At 44.3% G+C, this 23,630-nt stretch overlaps 1 protein-coding gene across 1 annotated transcript in view; it reads right to left on the bottom strand.

Moving 5' to 3' along the window:
• Window positions 1-18,444, bottom strand: part of LOC142559971 (membrane metallo-endopeptidase-like 1) — a 32,219-nt gene extending 13,775 nt beyond the window's left edge. The window contains exons 1-8 of the mRNA XM_075671689.1: window positions 18,378-18,444; window positions 15,465-15,567; window positions 13,192-13,367; window positions 12,141-12,349; window positions 10,067-10,261; window positions 8,010-8,096; window positions 4,004-4,134; window positions 1,667-1,892 (exon numbers count right to left, since the gene is read on the bottom strand). Of these exons, the coding sequence (XP_075527804.1) occupies window positions 1,667-1,892; window positions 4,004-4,134; window positions 8,010-8,096; window positions 10,067-10,261; window positions 12,141-12,349; window positions 13,192-13,367; window positions 15,465-15,567; window positions 18,378-18,444 (1,194 nt within the window). The remainder of the gene's footprint in view (window positions 1-1,666; window positions 1,893-4,003; window positions 4,135-8,009; window positions 8,097-10,066; window positions 10,262-12,140; window positions 12,350-13,191; window positions 13,368-15,464; window positions 15,568-18,377) is intronic.
• Window positions 18,445-23,630: the final 5,186 nt, after the last annotated feature.

Raw genomic sequence — 23,630 nt, 5'->3', positions numbered from 1 at the left:
TGCAGTATATAGCGCTTGATTTTTTTGGCTTGCTTCGGTTGCATTTTTGCACTGGTTAGAATGATCTCCATGGAGGTAACGCTCTAGGAGGTGTCCAAATCGCAGCTTTCAGCGACGACCACGTTGGAGTAATTAACGATGTTATTATTAAATTTGTATGCATAAAACAGTCACACAAAGCAGGAAGAGAGCTAACGGGCAACTGTCACAAGTAGTATGACGCCTGCCAGCTCTATGAAAGTATAGGTACATAGAAAAAATAGCGAGTGAAGAACAGTAGAGGAAGGGGCATACTGAGTGAAGGGGAGCAAATTAAAAAAAAAAGCCGCAGTTTTGCCTGAAAGGTGAAGCATCGATTGCGATTGCAAATTATGGGACAGCTATACGATGTAAGGATACTATCGTTATCGGTCGCATAAACTTTTGAACGTAGGCACACTTACTAAATTAACAAGCATGGTGTTACGCGCGCACAAGCAAACATGGACACATACGACTCAACAACCGCGGAAACTCGCTGTCAAAACGTTGGTGTGAGGAAATGCGGCAGCAGCTGCGAGCGAAGTGACATTCGTGCTGTTTACCGCTTCAACGCAAAGTAAGCGCCGAGAAGACCCAGCCCGCACAAAGTTACGAGCCACCGACGCACACGGGCTCTGCCCCCAACGCAGATCGCTCTCAAGATACGGCCGCGCGACCGCGTGCAGCGACCACATGCGCAGTTGCAGCTAGAGTTACCCCGCCCCTCTCTCCCCTCGGCCCGGTGCGTCGCAAGGTTGGGTGCCTTGCGCAGAATGCAAGACGGCGCGCTTCCTCTTCGCTTTCTAAAGCTCCTAATAATTCGTAAAGTAACCCCCCGCTTTGAAGAATGTCACGTCCTCCTCGCGCGCTCTGGCCGAGGCCGACGCCTCGTCGCTATTGGCCTAATGTCATCACGTGGGCCCTCGCGCCATGCTTTTCGCTCGAGAAGCGTCTATGGAGTGCTGAGGAGCTCATGTTGGCGCTTTTGCTACGCTCGAACAGTGTAGCCGGCGCCACGGTCGAGTTTAGGAGAAACGAGAAAGAGTGAAGGTGAAGGAAGAAAGTGTCGCTACTTTACGAAGTTTAAGGGGTTTTACCGCTTTCGACTCCTTCGTGCGAGCGAGATTGAGCCGCGATCGTCGGATCCCGTCGCACGCCTGCACTCGCACCTCACGTCCACGTAGGGAGCACGGCGATGGTCTTATCACCCTTGGACTTTTTACGAAACCTAACGGTGACGCCAACGGCGGAAATGCGCTTGCATGATCCGTATAACTGCTATCGCAATAAAAAAAGAATGGTGCGATCTTGCAGAACACAAGAACAAAAAGAAAATGCAGGTGTGTACACACTCATCGGGTGGCACATAAAATCTGGCAAATGGTCCACAAATCCGTACAACAATTACAGCAATATGTTAGGTTGTGATCGGGAGTCTAAATTTGACACATAAACAAAAGATAAATCCAGAAGCCGATATCGAAGGCCAAGTCTTTGTGTACTGCAGGCGCCAGAGGTGATGGCACGAGCCAGAAACACACCATGGCAGCCATGGTCTTAACGCCACCTATCGCTGATGAATGAGGGTTTAAAAAAGTTGTAGCGAAAAAAAAAAAGCAATCTTTAACGAGCGTGTGCTGCTTACCTCCACCTTGGCTCCTCCGCTGAACTTGTGCTGGACGTAGAGGTAGCCGGCGATCTCAGGCATTTTGTTGTTGATTGTGCTGACGCACGTTTCCCATCTGGGCTTCTGTGCCTTGATTCCCGAAGAGACATTTTTCAGCTCGAACGAAACATTGCGGAATTTCTGGGATGCTTGCGCAGCCCAACTCAGAACCCGTCGTAATCCGGCGAAGTTGAATAGGGTGTCGCTAGAAATAGAAATTTGAACGTGGCGATTGATTTTACATGCTCAAGTGTATAATGATCAAAAGTGAAAAATGGGCGAGTTGGCATGGAAGCCTGGCTTTAACCATGTCTTTAAAATTTCGAATGAAACTTTCAGTTGCGAGTAGCCCCGTGTCCTGTACATTATTGTGCCTTAGCCTCTGTCCTAGTAGTTAAAGCTCTGAATTTAGCCACGTCTAAGAATCACGGGTGAAGCTGCCGCCGGCATGCCTCTGCAAGGCTACATCCTCTCCTAGCCCTCCCTGTCCTCCTCCTCTAGGAAGCAGTAGGATTAAAAAGCCAGTTTGTTATTTATTACTTCTATAAAAGGTTTCAATTTTGCGCTGTGATCTGTATTAACACATGTCTACGAACATTCCGCTTAATTAAAAGGTATTACGATTCTCACGGACGATTGCGTAGAGAAATGTATCCCGTCCAATGTAAAACATTAAAAAACTGGTAATATTCCGTTACACCGCCTACACTTATAAGCTCAAACTGCAAGAGGGGCTGCATTTGATTACGCAAATAAATAGATATACTGAGCGTTTTGACTAGCATGATGGTACTTAGCGCAAAAAGTGAGGGAAAAAGAGGGTGAAAGAGGCGAGCGCTACTTAACTTGCGCATAAAAAAAAAGAAACATATAAGTGGTATGTTACGAGAGCGCACCAGCACACCTGTATTGTTCACTCAATGTCCTACTGGAGAAGTGAGTCTATTTTTTTACTATAAGCCTGACTGGCCAATTGCGGCGCTATAATTAGCACATTTTAATGTCTTTATTTCAGTAAGGACATTCGAAGGTTAGGTGGTCGGACTTATTCAGGTACATCAAAACTTAATCATTTTCATACATGAACACAATTGTTTAACATTTTCTGAGCTTCAACCAAAAAGCCAGAAATCTGAAGTGCCACCTGACTGTACCCTCGTACAAACGATGTTACTACCTTCAGACACGCTCCAAACGTGCACTCCATCGGGAATGCGTGCAAGATAGTCAATGAATAGTCCAAAGAGACGGTGATGAATTGAAGGGAATGGTCTTGGCCATTGATTTTACCGAGAAAGCCTGTCTCACGGAGTGATGCGTCCAAACCATGGGAGACAGCGATGACGCGTCTGTGCGAGCTCATCAGGTGATCGAAACGCTATAGCCCTTGCGAGATTGCGTAATGGTCGAGGAGGTCCTAGTCGAAAGTGGCGGTACGCCTGAGCACTGTCTCTCTTAAGGAACCACCGCTCTATCTTACCGCTGAATGACATGCTCGCTTTATGTCTAAAATGTATAATTTCGAGACTTCTTCGCGCAAGCGCTGAGTGACGTGGTTCACTTACAGATTCTACCCGTTTTTATTGAAATTTGGCAACCTAAAACCACTATAGTTCTCTCTATGGAAAGAAATTAACGTAAATAAATCCTGGTGTCTTCCAAAGCCATGATGTGGTTCTGAGGCATGCAATAGTGGGAGAGGCCGGATTAATTTTACCACCGTGGATTCCTTATCTTGCACCCAATGCATGCGGGGTGTACGAACACGAACGTTTTTTTGCACTCCACCTCCATTAGAATGAGTCCTCCCCGAGTGGGCTCGAACATGTGACCTCTTGTTAAAGAGCGCAACGCAATGGTCACTGAGCTATCGCATCGGGTTATGGAAACAAATTCATTGGAGCACTGAGAATTCGCACTTGAAATTATTCACGAAATTGTATTCGCCTATTAGCGTACGTTGCAGTCATTGAGCTATATCGTCGAAATATACTATGTTACTATAGAGGGCAGCGAACAATACCGCTCCGTTTACATTAGCGCAAGTGCAGGTGCTGTTTCCAAGGCTTGCCGCAATTTAGCTTGTTTTCTGTCATTATCCGGCTTGAGCACTTCTTAAATAATCGCGTTGACACATGCAGGCCTGAGAAAGGTGTTTCTGTCGATAAAGTGTCGCATGCTTTGACTGAACTTGCATTCGCAATACTCGATTGGCAAAACTGTGCGACTAGAACGTCCTTTTACTTTCCGAAATTGCATAATTACAATCATGTAACCCTACAGAACAAAAACGTTGAAGATTTTGCTTTTACTCACCAGTGAACGGACTGAAGAAATTTGTCCAAATTACTGTAGTATTCCTGAGCAAGGAACTCTATCGTCTGGTTTTCCGTTAGCGTAATGTTAACCAGTGAAAACTGTTTATTCAGCATATCAAGCAGTGGAATCTGAGGAAAGCGAGAAGATTTAGAATCACTTGCATTTCTTAGCAGCTTGCAAATACAGCTATGGTCTGGAGAATTTTGACTCAGTAAAAATCGGCATTTTGTAAAATTGGGCCTTTTTACAAGTCTCAAATTGAATTATCGTTTATGAAGCAATATTATTAGTTTCGTCGAGGCAATGTGCTCAAAAAGATAACGCATAAGTAGTACGGCCAGTGTTGTCAGAAATGGACATCTGGAGAGAAGCTTCCAGTTGTGCGTTTGTTATGAAGATCTGACATAAAGAATAACAAAAATGTTTCATGATTTTTATGTCTAGTCTAAATAGCAGGGATTGCCACACTTCTTCAACTCTGTTTCGATAATACAACAGAAGCTGAAGTACTCGTGAAGCGTATTTAGAAGCAGGGTCAATCAAGCACCTTCATTTATTTTTGTGCTTTAGCAGTAGGAGTTTCAAAGTGCAAATAAAATTGTATGAGCGTAATGTGTGGGAAACCAGCTATGGTGGTATGCATATATATCCGTTTTCTTAATTTATCGGTGACTAAATATTTAAAGGCCCTAAGAGGTACAGATTATTCGCACAAGAAATGAAAATGCATATTTCACTAATTAACAAGCACTTTGAAATTACCTTTTAACGTAGTCACTTTACACCACATGCTGCAGTATGCGAAGTGTAGCCGGTGACTTTTAATGTCATATCCACATGACACCAGTTTCGAGATATGCGTTGTCAAGGTTTGCGATGAAATGCATAGCTGTTCCAGTAACTTTGGTGCTTCAATGCATAAAAAGGATTGTGGTAAATAAAATGAAACAAAAATGCATTCTTACGGCAAGGTTGACTGCGCTTATCTCAAAACCGGTTCTAGTTTCAAAATTCGTTCGATGTGCCTTTTGCGCACCGGCATATAAACTTAAAAGACAATGACGCCAAGGGAAGCATCCAGGAAATTAGCTGTGGTTGAAAGTCAAATGCAGAAGATATTAATGCAAATGGTAATGAAAGTGTACGAAAAGATAACTGGCCGCCGGTGAGTAACCTACCCACAATCTCCTCATTACGCGTGCATTACCAATTGAGCCACTGCGACGGCTATCAATTCACCCACTAGCTTGGGTATTTATGTTGACTGGATTTGGCCCTGTGAGTGTTAGCCAGCGCCACTCATATCCATTGTGGGCGGATGTGAAACATCTTTTTTTTTTGTCCCATGGCGTCACTTATTCGCGCTCTCTTGGGAAAGTATTTTCTGTATTTCAATTTTAACCACAGCTAATTTCTCCGATGCATCCGTTGTTGGCGTTATTGCCTGTTGGCTTTGTGTCGTCACACACACACACACACACACACACACACACACACACACACACACACACACACACACACACACACACACACACACACACACACACACACACATATATATACATATATATATATATATATATATATATATATATATATATATATATATATATATATATATATATATATATATACACAAATACTGTAGGCCCTGTTCGGGCCCAAGCAGGAGTGGGTACATACAACAACGTAAATTACAACTGCCAATTAGCAATTAAGAACACAACGAAACATGTACATACATCATTGTAACACTATACGTAACAGAAATAAACATGAACATACAACAGTGCAATACGTAAACAAAATAACAATGAAAAAGCGTAACGCAAAAGAAACTGCTTTCATTGCGGCAATTTAGAGGTCAAAGAAAAGGTTATTTGAAAGCTGAACGAACGATTCTGTTGTATTAGCGTTAACTACTTCTTCGGGTAATTTATTCCATAGTGAAATTGCATAGGGAAAAAGAGAATATTGATGGATGTTAAGGTTACTAAATGGTTGCTTAGTTGTTTTGTTGTGTTTTCTACGAGCAGAGCGCATGGGGGGCTCAGGTAAATAACATTCACGCGCTATTTTGTAGTGACCATGGTACAGCTGATATAAAAATTTTATGCGAGATACAATTCAGCGATGAGCTAGTTTTTTCAATTTCGCCCTGTCGCGAAGAACGGACACGCTAGAAAAACGCGATTATGTGGAGTATATAAACCACAAAGCTAAATTTTGCACTGTTTCTATTTTCTTGATTAAATATTTTTGATGAGGGCTCCAGATCAAATCCGCATATTCGGATTTTGGTCTGACAAGAGCTTTGTATGCTGTTAACTTAACGGTCGATGAAGTACGGCGAAATTTCCGTTTCAAAAATGCCAGCTTTTTTAGCGCATTGCTGCAAACGTTTTCTATATGGGGTTCCCAACTTAAATTGCTTGTGAGTGTAACACCTAAATACTTCACTCGCTGGGTTTTATGTATATAAGAATTATTAATAATATAAGCAAAATCGAAGGGTTCTTTCTTGTTGGTAAATGTAATATCTGCCGTCTTCAAAGTGTTTAGCTTCAGTCCCCATGTTTCACACCATGCGCTAATTGAGTGCAACGCGTCATTAAGTCTTACTTGGTCGGAGTGATGATTTACACTAGTCCAAACACAATCGTCCGCAAACAACCGGATCTTCACAGGCGATTGAACAGATAAATAGATGTCATTGATATAAACTAAGAACAACAAGGGACCGAGAACTGACCCCTGTGGCACCCCTGAGTGCACTTCCAGTGTACCAGAAACGCAGTCTTTAACAGCAGCGTATTGTTTTCTTGAGGACAAATAAGATTCTATCCAACGGATGATATTGCGTTCAATGCCCATTGAGAGCAGTTTAGTTACTAAATCGGCATGCGGAACTACATCGAACGCTTTGGAAAAGTCCAAAAACACTGCATCGATTTGACCCCTCATATTCAGCGCATTCATATATATATATAGATATATATATCCACACAGCCACAAGTCAGTTTATTAGTCCATAAATTCTTATAGAGCCATGCCATCCTGAATATGCATTCTGCAGGCACATTTGGGATATTGCTGGATATGGCTTGTGCGAAACTGGGCATTCAAGCAATGGGCGTGATGACGGCGCTTTTATAATGAATAAAGAAACCCCAGGCAGTTAACAAAGTGAAGAGAGGAATTTTTTGTCTTTTCCAAATTAACGCAAACTTATCTATCGCAATACATCGGGCAATATTGAGGGACAAAGGAAAGTTGTATTTTAGTTAGAAACGTACTCGTTCCGTAACCGAACGTTCCCGGATAATCGGACATCCAGAGCTGTGGACAGCAGTAGCAATTGCTACTGCCGTCCACAGTCCACAGCAGTATCGCTACCAGCTTTAAAGCTGGTAGCGATATCGTGTGGCATATATTCTGACTACAAACTGTTTACAAGATGTTTGCGTCGCGTCAGTGCTATCGCAGAAAAAGAACCAAAAAAGTACTACACGTTAACGATTAGGTCGCTACAAAGTTTTTGCACCAACACATAAGTAGTATATTTAAGTCATTGCATTATTAACTTTGCATGATCTCTGGGTAGACACTGCGCCACCAGATGTCGCTACCAGCGCTGTTGCTGCCGTACACCTTACCAGGAACCCGGTATTCCCAAACAGCATTACGCTAATGTGCACGCTGAAACTCTCTAATGATAAGTTGCACGCTTTCAGTTAACCCATGCCTGCGTGCTCATTCTCAGTTGATAGCTTTTGGGGGCAATATTTTCCACGCGCACTCATTGCATCAGACAGCGAAGAGCATGCCCATATTCCCAATCAAGCGTCAGGCTGGACGTTACGTCACGCAAAAGGGACAGTATCCCCAGAAGCGATGGACCAGAACTGCGGCTTTTACTTGAGACTTCTCGATTCAGAGCACTTATTGTAGTGCAAAACATATTGCGTCCCTCTGTGAACACAAAAGATAACGGTTTGCTTACCTGTGTGAAATTATTTTGCAGTTCGGCGATGGTGGTTTTGTGAAAGAGTCCCATGATATCGAGCCTTGCTTCCGGAGGGGCCGTTAACTGTAAGTATAGTGAAAGTCAAGTCCATGCTTATCAATAGAAAGGACGTATTTTAAATGCTAGAAATTGTATAGATAAAAAAATACAGACAGGTTTAGGATACAGAATGCAATCATTTGCATGCAACTTTACTTTTGATCTATCCCTCTTACGCCTGTCGTTTTTCTTATACCTCTTTACGCGCTCCTTCTATTCAAGTTTCTTTCTGATCCGGTTACTAGTGTTCGGTGTATTGGTTTTCTACATGAACGTGCGGTTTTATTTGGAAGTATATTTTCCCAGACAAACTTTCATTGTACTTTATCGGTGAATACCTGATTCATGAATTTTGCTGACTCAGAAATATCCGATATAACTGCAGATCCCGCTCTTCAACACCAGTCGCATCGAATGCAAAACAACAAAGTTCTGGAGAAGCAGCCTAGCAAGGAAAGAGCGCGATTCGGCAATGTGAATATGCGGGAACGAAACTACACTTGATATTCGAACATAATGAGAATAAGAACCACATTCAGAAAAGCACCTTAACTTGAAGCCACTGCTTGACTGAGACGTCATGCTCAAGATAACGCCTGACGTGAAAGTGGCCAAAGTGAGAATTGCGTTTTCTTGAACGCATTCACGTAAGGGATTATATTGAGCCTGACTTGACCAAGCCAAGCAGTGGCTCCAAGTTGAGGTGCTTCCTAGAATGCAGGCGTAAGGCCGTTTGTAGTCTTGTACAGGTAGAAACCAGCAACAAATATTGCAGAAAATAAACCACTGCGTTGATACTACTCAAGTTTCCGACTAATTATTATAATTGTGGGGTTTTACCTGCCGAAACCACTTTCTGATTATGAGGCACGCCGTAATGGAGGACTCCGGAAATTTCGACCACCGGGGGTTCTTTAACGTGCACCTAAATCTAAGTACACGGGTGTTTTCGCATTTCGCCCCCATCGAGTTTCCGATTAGGCCACAATGCATATATCACGGTGGCCGCAGGCAAACCATGCAAGGATGCGTGCCACGACTTCCCCGACCCCTGAGTATAACCTCTACCCTTGTTCCCCTATTGCCCGCTTCTCAGTTTTCCTACCAGCAACGGGCAGAACGGACGTAAATAAGTGAAAAAAAGTCGCAGTTTTGCCCGAAGGGCAAAGTAAGGTCGATTCGCTCGCTGCTGCTGCCACGCTTCCTCACGCCAGCATTTTGACAGCGAGTATCCGCGGTCATCGAGTGAGATGTGTTCGGGTTTGATTGTGCGCGCGTGACACCATACTTGTTAATTCAGTTATTAGGCGAATGTTTACAAGTTTACACAGCCGATAAAATAACTATCCTTCTTTCATATAGCTGTCCACTAATTTACTATTGCAATCGACCTTCATGCTGCGTCTCGCATCAACGCGAACTAAGTCACAAAAACACAGCGCGCGGCGGACTCTGTCTCCTCGCACATACAGCACACGGCGCACCACAACGATTTTGTCGCCCTTGGACTTGATACGAAACCCCATGGTGATGGTAGAAGTGTGTCTGGAGTGTCCTTAGAAGCGATATCGCAATAAATGTAAATATAGCTTGAGCGGCACGCGGACGCAGGTCCTTGACCTCCCCGCTTTTCTTGCGTATAGTCAGAGGACACGTACTAAGGTTCGCAGCTTCACCTTGTTCGCATTTTGAGCTCGGTGCTAAATGTGATATCATTGATCTTTTTTCGATTGAAACCTACTTTTGTAAAGGTGCTTCCACCCACTTGTGTATCTTTCTTTAGTTTTCTCGGTTTCAGCCTAAAACACAAAGCCCTATAAGTTTCGCTCAGACATGTTAGTACTAATAGAAGTCCGTATCATGCAGCTTTCATTTAAAAAAAAATGTCTTCATAGAACTCTGCAGGATGACCACACACAGCGCACCTCCTCTCCCCCCCTAAGAAAGAAAGAAAAAGAGATGAAACAATACAAAATAAAGCAAATGGTTCTTACGTTGGCTAACTGTCCTTCGAAATCCACGAGTGTATCCGCAAGCCCAGATGCATCCTCTTCACTGAACGTTGAGTTCATGAGTTTCAGTGCAGTCTTAACAACTTTCTTATAGGCTGCAATTATCGGCTTGTTCTTAGTTTTATTTGGCTGAATAAGCTGGTTCCTACCCACGGTTGCGAAATATAATTGGTCCATCTGAAAATTCGAAGTTTATGCATTATTTCACTGACACGCGCGGTGCTTGGCTTCTTTTGTAAAATCCAGAATATCAGAAAATTTGTGATCACTTTACGTTCGGAGGGTCCTGATGAAATGCAATGCGTGGGCAGCGGATAGTTGAGGACTGCAGTACTTTTCAAAAGCTTAGCATAAGGCTAACAGTCCCAAAACGTTCAATAGTGAAAAGCATGGCTCAGCATCTTCTGACACAATACAGTCAAACCCGGTTATAACCAAGTATTTCGAGCACTCAACCGATGAGCTTATGCGGTATATCCCAAAGTGTTTACAGTTAAACCCCATATTCAACGAAATCGATGGGACAAGAGATTCAGTCAATAAATGGATAGCTTCGTTAACTTGAAAACCCATAAAGCGCTCATTCGTAGTATACTCATTTAAGAACGAAACAGAAACAAAATCAAATTTATATATATATTTGCCTGCGTACCCCGTTTTTCATCGACAGCGAGTTCGCGATCGGAAAACTTTCTTAACAGGTAACTGGCGTTTCATTAGCAGAACTTAATTTCTGGATACCCACGCTTTACCAATTTTTTTCGATAATACTTTGTTTAACTGAGCGATCCGCTGAGTTCACATCATTGACTCCTCCTAATATGCAAGAAAAGAATTTAACGCGCCAAACAATACACGTAGCACATCAGAACTTTAGCCTTTGTCCTCAAGTCAAAGCGTATTCGATGCGCTACATTGTAGAGAGTGTTATCTTTGCGTTATACGTTACCGTGATACTTCAGGCCCGCGGCGTATGCGTCGTCTATCCACGGAACCATCATCGAGTGTATACCGTGCTTGAGCATAGAATCAAATTAATGATGATGTGACTAATCAAGGTATTAGAGCGTTCTGCACCGCAAACGAATCACCGACGCTAATGCTGTAGCGCCATCTGTTGGCTAAAATCAAAGCACTTTCCTGACTAGGAGGCATCTCCGTGGACGTGACAGCGCCAAGACCGCTAATCACAATAACAATGAGAATACATCGCGTGTACTTTTTGCCGACCGTACTAGAGGGGACTGAGCGATGGCTGGTTTCACCTGAAAGGTCGAGGTTCCGGGTAGCTGGTACGCCCGCAAAAAAATGTTCAACCGGCGCGAAACACTCGGGACGGTAAGAACGACATGGACAACATGTTGGGCACTCGCGCTACCCACGCCATTCTTTCGGTCCCCCGTGTTTCAAGCTAGCTTAACATTTTTTTTACCTGTTTTACCATTTCTGACTGTCATAATTAAGAGCAAATACCAAGAGCGAATTCGAGTGAAAGCCGCTGGTCTATGCTGGCCGAGGCACTGCAACGTTGATTCACAATCACTGTAAGATGTGGCGGTGAACGTTAAACCAGTCATAGCCATCGCACTCATCGAAATTACGTATATATATATATATATATATATATATATATATATATATATATATATATATATATATATATATATATATATATATATATATATATATATATATATATATATTTATATATTTATTTATATATATATATATATATATATATATATATATAGTATGCGCTAGCATTCTGATATGCGTAATTCTTATTTCATATTTAAGAATGCATTCCGCATAATTATTGATGCGTGAGCATTGCGTGTCGGGTGTATAGTTTGAAACGGTGCACCCTGTTTTGTTATCGGGTTTCATTGTGCTGGGATAACTTGACAACTACCTTTTAGACGATAATAGACGCGAATAGAAAGCCTTTTTCTTCTTGTTCATGTTTTATGCCGTACAGGCAACGTTTGTGCGTTTACGTACCGTATCAAAAGAACACAGTTGCATATGGTACCAGTCTCAGTTAAAGATTTCTTACCTGAATCACGTAAGATTTAAGCTCCAGGACATCTCTATCAACGTACATTATTAGCAGGGAAGAAATGGGAATTTTCTGAAGTACTTCACTGCAGTTTCCTGTAGCGGGAGTACTTTCGTTGTCTTTAGGCTTTCTTGGCCACTGACCAAACCCCGAATCATTCATTATCCTGTACAGAGCTTCGACTTGATCTTCCTTTGTCGGAACTTCTGCGAAATGGAAAAGGCAGAAAGAAATGAATTATGTGAAAGACTCATTGGGGTATCGTGTTTTGTGGTATGCATTTCAGGGAGCAAATAAATACTTCAATAAGAAAAATATCTTCCGTTAAGAACCGCGAGAAATAATTTAAAGAGAAGCGACAAATTTCTTATCACTGATAAAGTATTCTTGAAAAGCTCTGCCTTCGTTTGGTTTGGAAATTTCGTTCGGTTCGAAAGAATAATGAAGATAAAAAAAAGCAAGCGCTCACCAAGTTGACGCCGCCCAAAGCAGCAGCAGATGCCGACCAAGCGCTCTTTTCATCAAGTTGAAGAAGTTATTGTAGGTATTTATTTAGTTTTAATTGGTTACTGTTTACTACTATTTTATTATTTCTTAATAGATGGATGAACTTGTGGTCCTTTCGGGCGCACGTTAGCGCGCAGCGGCTCGCTCCCACTTCGGAACAGACAGGCTGAGCCTCTCCGCCGCGTCGCGGGCCTGTTGGACAGCCAGTTAATGTTCTTTACTCGTCCATAACTGGCTGCGTAGAAATACATCCCAGCGTCAAAAATCGTTACTTTCATCACTGGGTAATGTCGTACATCGCCAGAGCATGGGATCTAAGTCCGCTCAGTCATTGCACAGGGCACATGCATTTGTTTTCTGAATTTCGGGGTAAATCCTGTGAAGAAGTAGGGGGTTTTGGGTGTGCGCCCGTCTGTAGAAGCCTTAGTGTTAAACTGAGGTCTATTCAGTTTACAATGTGGGAGCGGTTAGATCCTCCAAACCAAGTAAAAGTGCTTAGTAATTTATTTGTAAGAGGAAGCAGAGTCCCGATTGTCTGTACCCACAACATCACGTTGCTCGGTAGCTACGCGAACGATGATCCTTCGGTTAGCATTGTGTGCCGATTCGTTGAGGTAGGGCCGGGCATCCTCAATCTGTCCCATGTGGGCTGGAAACCAGGTGACTGTGCGTGACCTCTTGCTTCCTAGTATCCATAGGGCCAGCTCGTATATGGTTCTGTAGGAACAGAAGACCCAGAAAGAATCTCTATTTATTTATGAGGTGACTGCGTTGATGTCGCGGCTACCGTCGTCGAGCCTATATGCCTGATGGCGCTAGTCCAGTCTCTTCTTGTTCCACCGAGGGGCTCTATGAGTGCAGTTAACTACATGGCCCTCCCCACCCCTCCCCTAGCGATGAAGGCACTATCATTAAGCGGTTTAACTTGTGGAGATGGGAAATGTCAGGGCCAGAGTCTAGATGAGCTGGCTTCAAGAGGTCGACCGAAACTGTCTCGTCGCGTCCGCTGACAAGAAGTGTGGAAAACTTAGCGTCACGCTTGAGGACATTGTAGAGACCGTCGTGAGGAGCTTGTAAAAGAGAGTGAGTAGCGTCGTGACGCATAAATACGTGACTGCCATGAAGTAAAGATGCGCTGATATAAACATTTCTGCGGTTGTTACGAAGCGGCGGGGGTAAAGCATTGGGCATTGCAATGTGAAGGTGGTCGGCATAAGATTTTCGGTCAGCAGATGACGGTTCCGAGGCAAATAACTCATCGGGTACACGGAGTGTCGTGCCGAAAACGATTTCTGCTAAGGAACACAGTGTATCCCCTTTCAAAGTTATGCGAAGACCTAATAGAACCAAAGGCAGGCGCTCTGTCTATACAATCATGGAGTCATGGGCGCGAATTGCTGCTTTCAGTTGACGGCGGAAGCATTCTACAATGCGATTGTAACTTTGGTGATAAGCTGTCGTGCATATCTGCGTTACACCCAGAAGACGAGAGAGAGATTGAAAGAGGGACTAGTCAAATTGTCTTCCTCTGTCTGTCGTTATGGCATGTGGTACGCCGTAGCGAGAAATCCAGGTATTTAAGATGGCCGGAGCTAAACACTCTGCAGTAATGTGAGAGAGTGGTATTACTTCAGGCCAGCGTGTGAAGCGGTCGATACAAGGGAGTAACATCGTTGGTTCGAGGACGGCGGTAGAGGACCATGGATATCAATGTGAATGTGGCGGAAACGAATGTCTGGTGGTGGACAATGACCAGGCGCGCCCATAGTGTGTCGACTGACTTTGGCGCGCTGACACCGTAGGCATGCCTGAGCCCAGCAACGGACATCAGCGTTCATAAGCGGCCACAGATAGCGGGAAGTGACGAGACGTTGTGTGGCGCGTCCACCAGAGTGCGATAAGGAGTGTAGTGCGTCAAAAACTTTTTGCCGAAATTGTTGTCGAACGTACGGTCGAGGACGACCTGTAGACATGTCGCATATCACTGCGACGTTGCAGCCAGGCAGTAAGAAATCTCCGAAGTGCAGAAAATAGTTGGCAGTCCGGAGTGCTTGAAATTCACGGTCTGTGCGTTGAGCGGTAGCGAGGCGGACAAAGTCAAAGCTGGAACGATTTATTTGGCTTGCATTTATATGGATCCGTGACAGCGCGTCAGCAACAGGATTATAGGCACTACCGATATGCCGAATATCAGTAGGGAATTCGGAGATATAAGCAAGCTGGTGAATTTCGCGGGGAGTGTGCGAGGCACTGTTGGAGGTAATAGCATAAATTAGTGGTTTGTGGTAGGTGATAATAAAGAACTGATGCCCTTAGAGGTTGTGACAGAAGTGGCGACTGCGATGTAGAGTCCCAGCGATTAGCAACCAAAAGTGCTGTTGCGGGTTTCTTGCGGTGTCAGCTCCATTGAAGAGAAAGGTATAGGCTGCCATGTGTTGCCCTCCAGCTGTTGAAACACGCCGCCAACAGCTATGCCAAGAACGTCTAGCATAAAGGACATTGGAGCGTCTGGTTGCGGGTGCGCCAGGAGACTAGTGGTAGCAAGGGCGTTCTTGGTAGTGATTAAAGCAAATTCAGCAACATTAGTCCATGATATAGGCATGCTAGCTCGTGTTTGTCCTGAGAGTAGAATGTGCAGAAGCTGCGAAATTGAAGCAAAATCATGAATGAAACGGCGATAGCAATTGTTGAGGCCCAGAAATGCACGTAATTGCTTGGTGGTAGACGGACGTGGAAAACTGGATGAGACGGGTTGTGTGACATGCTCGTCCACACGATGGCCCACGAAATCGCGAGAGGCCACGCCATACTCACTCTTCGAGATTTACAACAAGGCCAAATTGGCGGAGGCGTTCAAACACCTCACGTAGGTCAGATTCGTGTTCCACAGCCGAGCGACTGAATACAAGAATGTCGTCTAAATGAACGAAGCAACAAGTCAGGCCACAGAGTATTTGATCGACAAACCGCTGAAATGTTTGAGCGGCATTACGGAGGCCGAATGACATGCGCACGTATTCAAACATGCCAAAAGGGGCAATGATTGTGGTTTCAGGAATGTTAGAAGGCTCAACAGAAATCTGGTGGTAGGCTTTTACTAAATCCACCTTGCTAAATATGCAACAACCATGAAGCGATGCGGTGAAATCGGGGATGTGGGGTGTAGGGTACCTATGGCAAATGCCACACGGCAGCCAATCACCCGTGTTAGTGGGCACCACGTGTAAAGCAGATGACGAAAGGCTAGCGGAAGGACGAACGAAGCCCAACTCGAGCATGTGTTCGAATTCTTGCTTTGCAATTTTCAGACGGTCTCCGACTAAGCTGCAAGGTCGCGCGTATACTGGTGGTTCTGTAATCCCAATGTGGTGCCTGACGTTGTGCACTATTGGACCATCCGGCGAGGGTGGTTCGAACAGCTGTAGAAATTCCAGCAGCTTGGTCAGCCACGGTTGCGGTACCTGGGTGTTTGCTTCTACGAGACGCAAACGTGGTGCGGACGGGGTGATACCTTTTACGGACAGGTTTGTTCAGGAGTCACGAAGGTGGCAGTGGTGAAGCTCGACGAGAAGGTTAAACTTCCACAGAAAGTAAGCGCCGATGATCGGCGCGCGTACGTTGGCGACGGTGAATAGCCATTGAAAAGGACGTCGCAGACCATCAACTTTACATTACCTTGAGGAACATTAGCTTGAAGGAAATGTGTCCTTATTACGCGGTCTGCAAGAGGTCTCCGCCGAAGCTTTTTAAGAAAAAATGCAACTTAACCTCAAGCGCAAAAGTGACGAGGAACGAAGAAAAGCTAACGACGTACTGAAAAAAAATTAACGAGGACACTTGGATGCTCAGCAGCCGATAACCGAATCGCACACGGCTGCCATGTTGCGTTGACGTTGCTGATGGCGACAGGCCATGCCAGCTCTACTGTACTAGCGCATTCATCATTGAGATTGTAGGTGTAACGAAAATGCTTAGTGCTTAGAAACTTCTATAATACTGTGAAACTTGTTTTATACAAGTGAAAATTGAATATCCGGATCTATACAGATTTTTCTTCTTGTGCCGGACGCCCTAGGCTCAAGAGTATTCCTTTGAAATTTCGAAGGACAAATGTGGACTTCCTTCACTCAAAGCTCCCTTCAACTAGGCCTGCTTTGATGCGCCGATGTGACAGCGTGCGCCTTCCCTTGAAGTAATGTTATCGTTGGTTTAAAGGACTTCGAAAGTGCCCGTCCGAATGAAGTATAAGGTAGTTCAACCTCAAGGAAATTGTGGTCGTGTCACATGGCCAATAAAAAGTTTTTAAACGTAGCTGCCAGATGCGCATTCAGGGGTGTTTTTTTTTTTGTACAAATAATAGAATGTGACTTCTAAAAATATTATTCAATATATATGATGCGAAAGACATACATTTCATTAAGAAGAAAAGTGCGCAAGCTAAACACAGCAGCGCCTACTGCGACGCTAGCCACCCTGTGCTTATCTGTATTTTTCCTTGGCATCTTCCTCGAGATAAAAAACGATGGATGTAAAAATGAACTTCCGGGTGTCTCTTTGACAGGAGTATTAGTGCTTGGCTGCTTTGGAATACATTGAAATGAATCTCACCGATAAAGCCTTGATTATAATCTCGAGAAGATGGATGCCCTTAGTGTTCATTACGTCGCCGCAAGCTGGCACCGGAATGAAGGTAACGCCACCACAAGTTTCTTGTTCAAGCGGATTCTCTAGCTTGTGCCAAGCCTACTCTCACGGTAATAAAGACTCTTTTATTTTTTCCTTTTGGTGTCACAGAAGGGTAGTCTGGTACTGCACAAATTATTTTAGTCTTTAATGTACCCATGCACAGTCATGTTTCTTGGATTACAGGAATCCGGCCCCTTGAAAATAATGATCGCATCCGTCGTGCAAGTCTTCGCGAACACTTCCCTGAATTCTTAATTAGAATTATCAGAAGTAATTGGTCAGTTCTCACTACGCCTCGATTTCTGACTGGAAAACCAGAAATCCGCAGTAAGAACGAATGACGGAAAAGAAATATTCAGAGAGAGAAATAGAGAAAGAGAGAGAGAGACATAATGTATCCTGGATAGATTAGCCTGGCGGCATGCGTATATCATGCTACTCCCGAACAAAAGGGTGGAAAATGAAATGATGCGCACAGCACCTTCATCGCCCTAGATCAACAGGCAGCGCTGGTCCATGGGCCAAGGACATTGCCGAAGGTCATAGAGTGAGCGCAGCGCGAATCACCAAAGTTTGAGAAGATAGATGTGTGAAATTAGTGGAAACAGATATAAACAAACATGCCATCAACTTAGACCAACTCATTCAAATAAGTATCTTATAAGTTAATGGCTGAAGTTGCCGCTGCTATCGGCTGTCAGACGTATACCGTAGTTGCATGTAAAAAAAGAAGGCAGAGTATTTCATATTTCATAATATATATATATATATATATATATATATATATATATATATATATATATATATATATATATATATATATATATATATATATATATATATATATTGCTAAGCTACTAACATAGCGCTGTACTATTGTACTCGCTGCATGATAAAGTTGGGTCGAAAATGGGCTTTTTTTTTTCGGGGAACACACATTCCGCAAACATTCGACGCCTGCCATGCTGCAATGCAGTCTCGTAATTTCGGTGGTAGCAAGCCTCATTTCATTCCAGTGATGATGTTATTTAGAGGGCTTACCGCTGCTGTAGCTGAGCAGTGTCGACGTTGCACTGCTGAGCTCCAAATCGGGGAGTGGCAGCCGCATTTCGATGGGGGCGAAATACGTGGATGCGCCGCGCGCTTAGATTTAGGTGCAAATTAAAGTACCCCGGGCGGCCAAAATATTCCGAAGTGTCCCGGCCAAGCTGTGCCTCATAATGAGACTTGTACGTAACAAATTGCACGTGATTAATTACGTCGATTGGTAATTACATGATTACGTTGTTTCCTCGGTAACGCGCAGTGCATTTACATTACACTTTCTTTCCTTAACCAATTGCATGTTACATTTTTCAGCTTTGAGCACTTCAATTCTGGTGGGAACTGCAGTATTCAAAGGAATGAAAATGTACAGTACATGGGTTACCCCCTTCCCACAATCAGCGTCTTAATATTCTCTGTTAAGCTTCCCATGCTTGGTGCATAACAGTACAACTATTACCTTGAGAAGGCCTTTGGTCTGCCTGAAGGTAGACCAAGGACATTGGGACAGCTGTGTCTGTAGACACAGTTGTCAGGTAGCGGCGGCTTGCGTAGAAACCACGTATTTATAGCTCGCGCGTGTCGGACAGAGCGAACGGTCATGGCGACTAATAATATAATAACGTGGTTGTGCACTGGACAAGGGTGGACTTCATGCGAGCTTGATCGACCTGGCGCCAGGTTGAGCTGGCATTCTCTTCGGCATGCCCTCCCTGGGGTCTGCTACTTTTGCTGACCAATGTACATTGCAACACAGATTTTTCTTTCCTCCAGCGTGCAAATCGAGCGAGATTTCAGTGTCGCTGAAAGAAACGAGAGAAAGGAAAGAAGATTATGGAATGAAATAATAAGCATCAACCCTTTGTGAAGATCAACAACGTATGAACGGCTGCAAAGGACGTTTCGAAAACGCTAAATAAGCTTGTTCTGTTTTGTGCGGTGTTAATATTGGTATGGTGGAAACTATGTATAATGCATCGCTTTTCGCTAATTGCTGAATTACTTTCACGGAGCTGCAATTGTTGACTGTAATCCACTTTATTTTTACAAGTAATTGTAATCGGTTACGGTTGTTCTGTAACGTGTGCAAGCCTGCTCAATATGAGATATTTCATGGTTATATTGCGCTCAGTTTTAGAAACACGATATTAAGGAAGGACAGGACGTGGACGGACTTGCGCTACGTCCGTCCACGTCCTGCCCTTCCTTAATATCACCCGCCGCGGTTGCTCAGTGGCTATGGTGTTGGGCTGCTGAGCACGAGGTCGCGGGATCGAATCCCGGCCACGGCGGCCGCATTTCGATGGGGGCGAAATGCGAAAACACCCGTGTGCTTAGATTTAGGTGCACGTTAAAGAACCCCAGGTGGTCGAAATTTCCGGAGTCCTCCACTACGGCGTGCCTCATAATCAGAAAGTGGTTTTGGCACGTAAAACCCCAAATATTATTATTCCTTAATATCGTGTTTGTAAAACTGAGCGCAATATAACCATGAACGTTCACCAACTAACCCCTTTCAGTGCTTTACTAAATGAGATATTTGTTTTGGCATGTAAAACTCCACAATTTAAGTAAACGGGCGGACATAACGTGAGCCTTGAGGATAACGTAAGAGCCATTGATATTGGTAGACGAAAAGCAGGTTCCTCTGGAAAGAATTCTCCGAAGTCTATAAATGCGCGAATATAATTTAGTGTGCGGCACAGTTGACCTCGTGCCAGAGGCGCTCGAAGAATCGTTACAAAATCGCCTACTGTGGTTGTTTAGTGGCTATGGTGTAGCGGTGATAAGCACGAGGTCGTGGGATAGCACCCCGGCCACGGCGGCCGCATTGCAATGGGACGCGAAATGCGAAAAGACCTGCGTATTTACATTTAAATGCACCTTGAAGAACCCCGGGCGGTCCAAATTGCCGGAGCCCCCGACTACGGCGTGCCTCATAACCAGATCGCGGTGTTGATACGTAAAACCTGGTAATTATAATTTTTTTAATCGTTAGACAATCGCGCTGCGGACCACACGTTATCTAAGCTAGAGCATAACGGCCTACAATTCGAGTTCACTGAGGGGAAGTGTGCCGACTTTGCGCCTTTGCCGAGTGAAAAAGCGCTCCCTCGCCGCACAGCTGTGCGCATGCGCTGAGGCAGCAGCTGATTGCTGCACAGCAGCGGGCCACACCGGTGCGCCGAACATTAAAACGCGCGTATAGTATGCGGCGTTTCCAGCGTGCGAGGCAGGAGCCGGGGAAGTCCGATACGTCACGCCGGTGACGCCATTACCACCGGCAATTTGGCCCCTGTATAGTTCACCGCGTTGAACGTGGCCCGCATGAGTGCGGCGATGAGTAGCCGCCGCAGCGCATGCGCAAAGGTGCGCGGTAGCCGAGCGCGTTTTTTTTTTTTTCGTTTGGCCGAGAAGCAAACTCCGCGCAATCTCTGCACCCGAACTATGTAGGCCGGCCAGCTAGCACGTGATGCACTCTGGTCTAGCGGCTCTGACGCGAGATAGGACCCGCTCTCATCCCGCGCTGTTCACGCCAAAGCGCACCGAATGCCGCCAGTCACGCTAGCTGTGTGGCGACGCTAGACCGTACCGCTTTGAGCCGCCACAGCGTAACTGCGCAGTGCGTGGCGTGCGCCCGCGTTACGTCGGACAACGTCCGTGCCTTTGCAGGGGGTAAATTTTTTGACGCTCCTGCTGTCTTCGGCCTGATCGCATGCGACTTCGCCGGCCGTTAGCTGCCTGGCACGGCCGGGTTTCTTGTTGAAGGTCCCTGTAGGGTGCCTCGTCGGGACAAAGACGACTCGCCGAGCCCGTTCCCGTTGCCTGAGGTAGTGGTGCGGGCGTTCGGGTCGTACAAGCTCCGACTGGTGAACTTCAAAAGGGCATCCACGTCATTGCATTTGAGGCGACCGGGTTCGACGCTATGCCAGGGGTCGACTGTGGCCACCCGGATCCCCGCCAGTGTCGGCGCCGGTGCTTCGTGCCCTACCACCAGGTGAAACGTTTTGATTTTCCTAATCGTATTATCTTTATGGAAGAGAAAACGTAAGCGCATGGCAAATATTGTCGTGAGAAACACGCTGCTTGGCGACACTTGGAGCTGTGCCGTACCTTTTAGGCGCGTTCACTCCTTATTCAATGCTGCCTTCTCTTTGCTTTCTTTATTAGGCACCTCGCTGAAGGTACTACAGTTAATTCCTTTTATTATGTAACGTGAGACTGTTTTTTCCACTCTCTCGTTCTTTCTTCCTGTATCGACACTTCTCATACGAATGGAGAACGGGAGAGTTTGGCAGCTCAGTCACACTAGTTGTCATATAACACTTGAATGCTTCAGAAACTGCGATACATAGATGTCGAGTCCATATATAACGTTAGGATAAAGCGGAACTTCCTCGCGTCCGTGCCAGAAAAACGATTAGGACAAAAAAACGTTAAAAACGTAGCAGGAAAAACGATCGCCTTCTCGTTTTCTTTGTTCTCGCGTCTGTGAGAACATTTGGTTGACGAGGCGATTTGTCACGTGATGTAATCTTGTTCCAATAGGCGGAGAAACTGTAATCTAACAAAAATCTCAATTCAATATGCTGAACTTGAGAATGTGTGTTTTGCAGCTTCATGTGACTTTTTTATTTACTTCTAGCACAATCAAGCCATTAGCTGCCTCAATCCTGCCTACCTTTCTTAACTTAGTTTTGCCTTAGGGCCGTGGTTATACATATTCTGTACTTACTTGCTCCTCCTAATGCGTAACGTGTTATAGCGTACGTCAATTATATGCGCTTGTTCGGATGCAAGCGTTGTGGCCATTGTTAGGGCGAAAAACTTTCTAGGCTCATGGTGAAGCTTGTGTCAGCAGACCTGACGGTCGGAGTTTCCGCCGAAGCAGCATCACGCCATATGAAGACAGATTGAAGACAGATTAAAGAATGAAATATGATTGATAGTGACAGGTAATGATAACGTTAGAATAGCGATTGGTATAGTTTAATAATTACTAGTAATGGCTAATAATAACTACTAATTACTTGTAACAACTACAAATGACTCCAAAATGACCAATATGTCTAACGACGGTTTGTGAGGACCACAATTGATTAGAAATAACTATAAATGTCTAGTAATGAGTATCAATGACTAAAATGACTACTAAATATTTGTAATGACTGCGAAATGACCAATATATCTAACAACGTCCTGTAGCGGCCACAATTGATTACAAAGGACTAAAGATAAATACTAGTCAGAAGTAATTATTAGTGACTTAAATCACTTGTAATTATTAGTAATTACTATGAAATGACCAATATGTCTAACGACCGCTTGTAACGACTACAATTTATTACAAATGAGTAAAGATGCCCACTAATGACCAATAATGACTAATAATGACTGAAATGACTTGTAATTACTACTAATGACTACGATACGACAATCGTGTCTAACGACGGCTTGTAAGGACCACAACTGATTACAAATGACTAAAAATGCTTAGTAGGAGTGAGCAGTAATGAGTAATAATGACTGAAATGACTTTTAATGACTACGAATAACTAGGAAATGAGAAATATATCTAACGACGAATTGTAACAACAAAAATTGATTAAAAATGACTAAAAATGCCTAATATATAGTAGTAATGACTAGTAATGACTGACATTACTTGTAATGACAACGAAATGACCGATATGTCTAACGACTACTTGTAACGACTACAATTGCTTACAGTTGACTAAAAATGCTTAGTAGAAAAGAAGAGGAAGAGAAGAGGTAAAGAGAAAGAGCCGAATGATAAGAGGAGGAAGAGTAGGCATTCGTCGTTCGCCTCTTAAGGGCTATCTTAAGAGGCCCTGTAATATTATTTCGTTGCTTCCTTTTGACCGATCAGTATCGCCATAAAACCTTCAACTCCACGACAAGCTGCAGGCTTGACGCTTCCTTTCGTTCGAGGGTAATTGTGGCGAACTTCTAGCTCAAAGTTCAGACGACTCGTGTATCGATGTCGGAAACGGAGCACAAGCCGTTCAGGAACAGTGATGAGCCGTTTTATGTACGCTTAGATTTCGCAAATAAAGAAAAAGAAAGCTGGCACAATAGCGCCAAAAAGACTGCAAGAATGACCTCTCAATTAAGATTCGACGCCTCACTTCAACGCCTGCATGTTTCAGCGTGCGTTTCGTTTCAGTGGGAATTCATTGCTCGAAATGAGTTACCCTCCTTTACGCTCATCCTGTGGCTTGCTGCAGA

This window comes from Dermacentor variabilis, chromosome 10 (genome assembly GCF_050947875.1).
Source record: "Dermacentor variabilis isolate Ectoservices chromosome 10, ASM5094787v1, whole genome shotgun sequence".
NCBI classification, from domain to species: Eukaryota; Metazoa; Arthropoda; class Arachnida; order Ixodida; family Ixodidae; genus Dermacentor; species Dermacentor variabilis.
The sequence above is the reverse complement of the archived record's forward strand: the minus strand, read 5'-3'. Positions and strand labels throughout refer to the sequence as shown.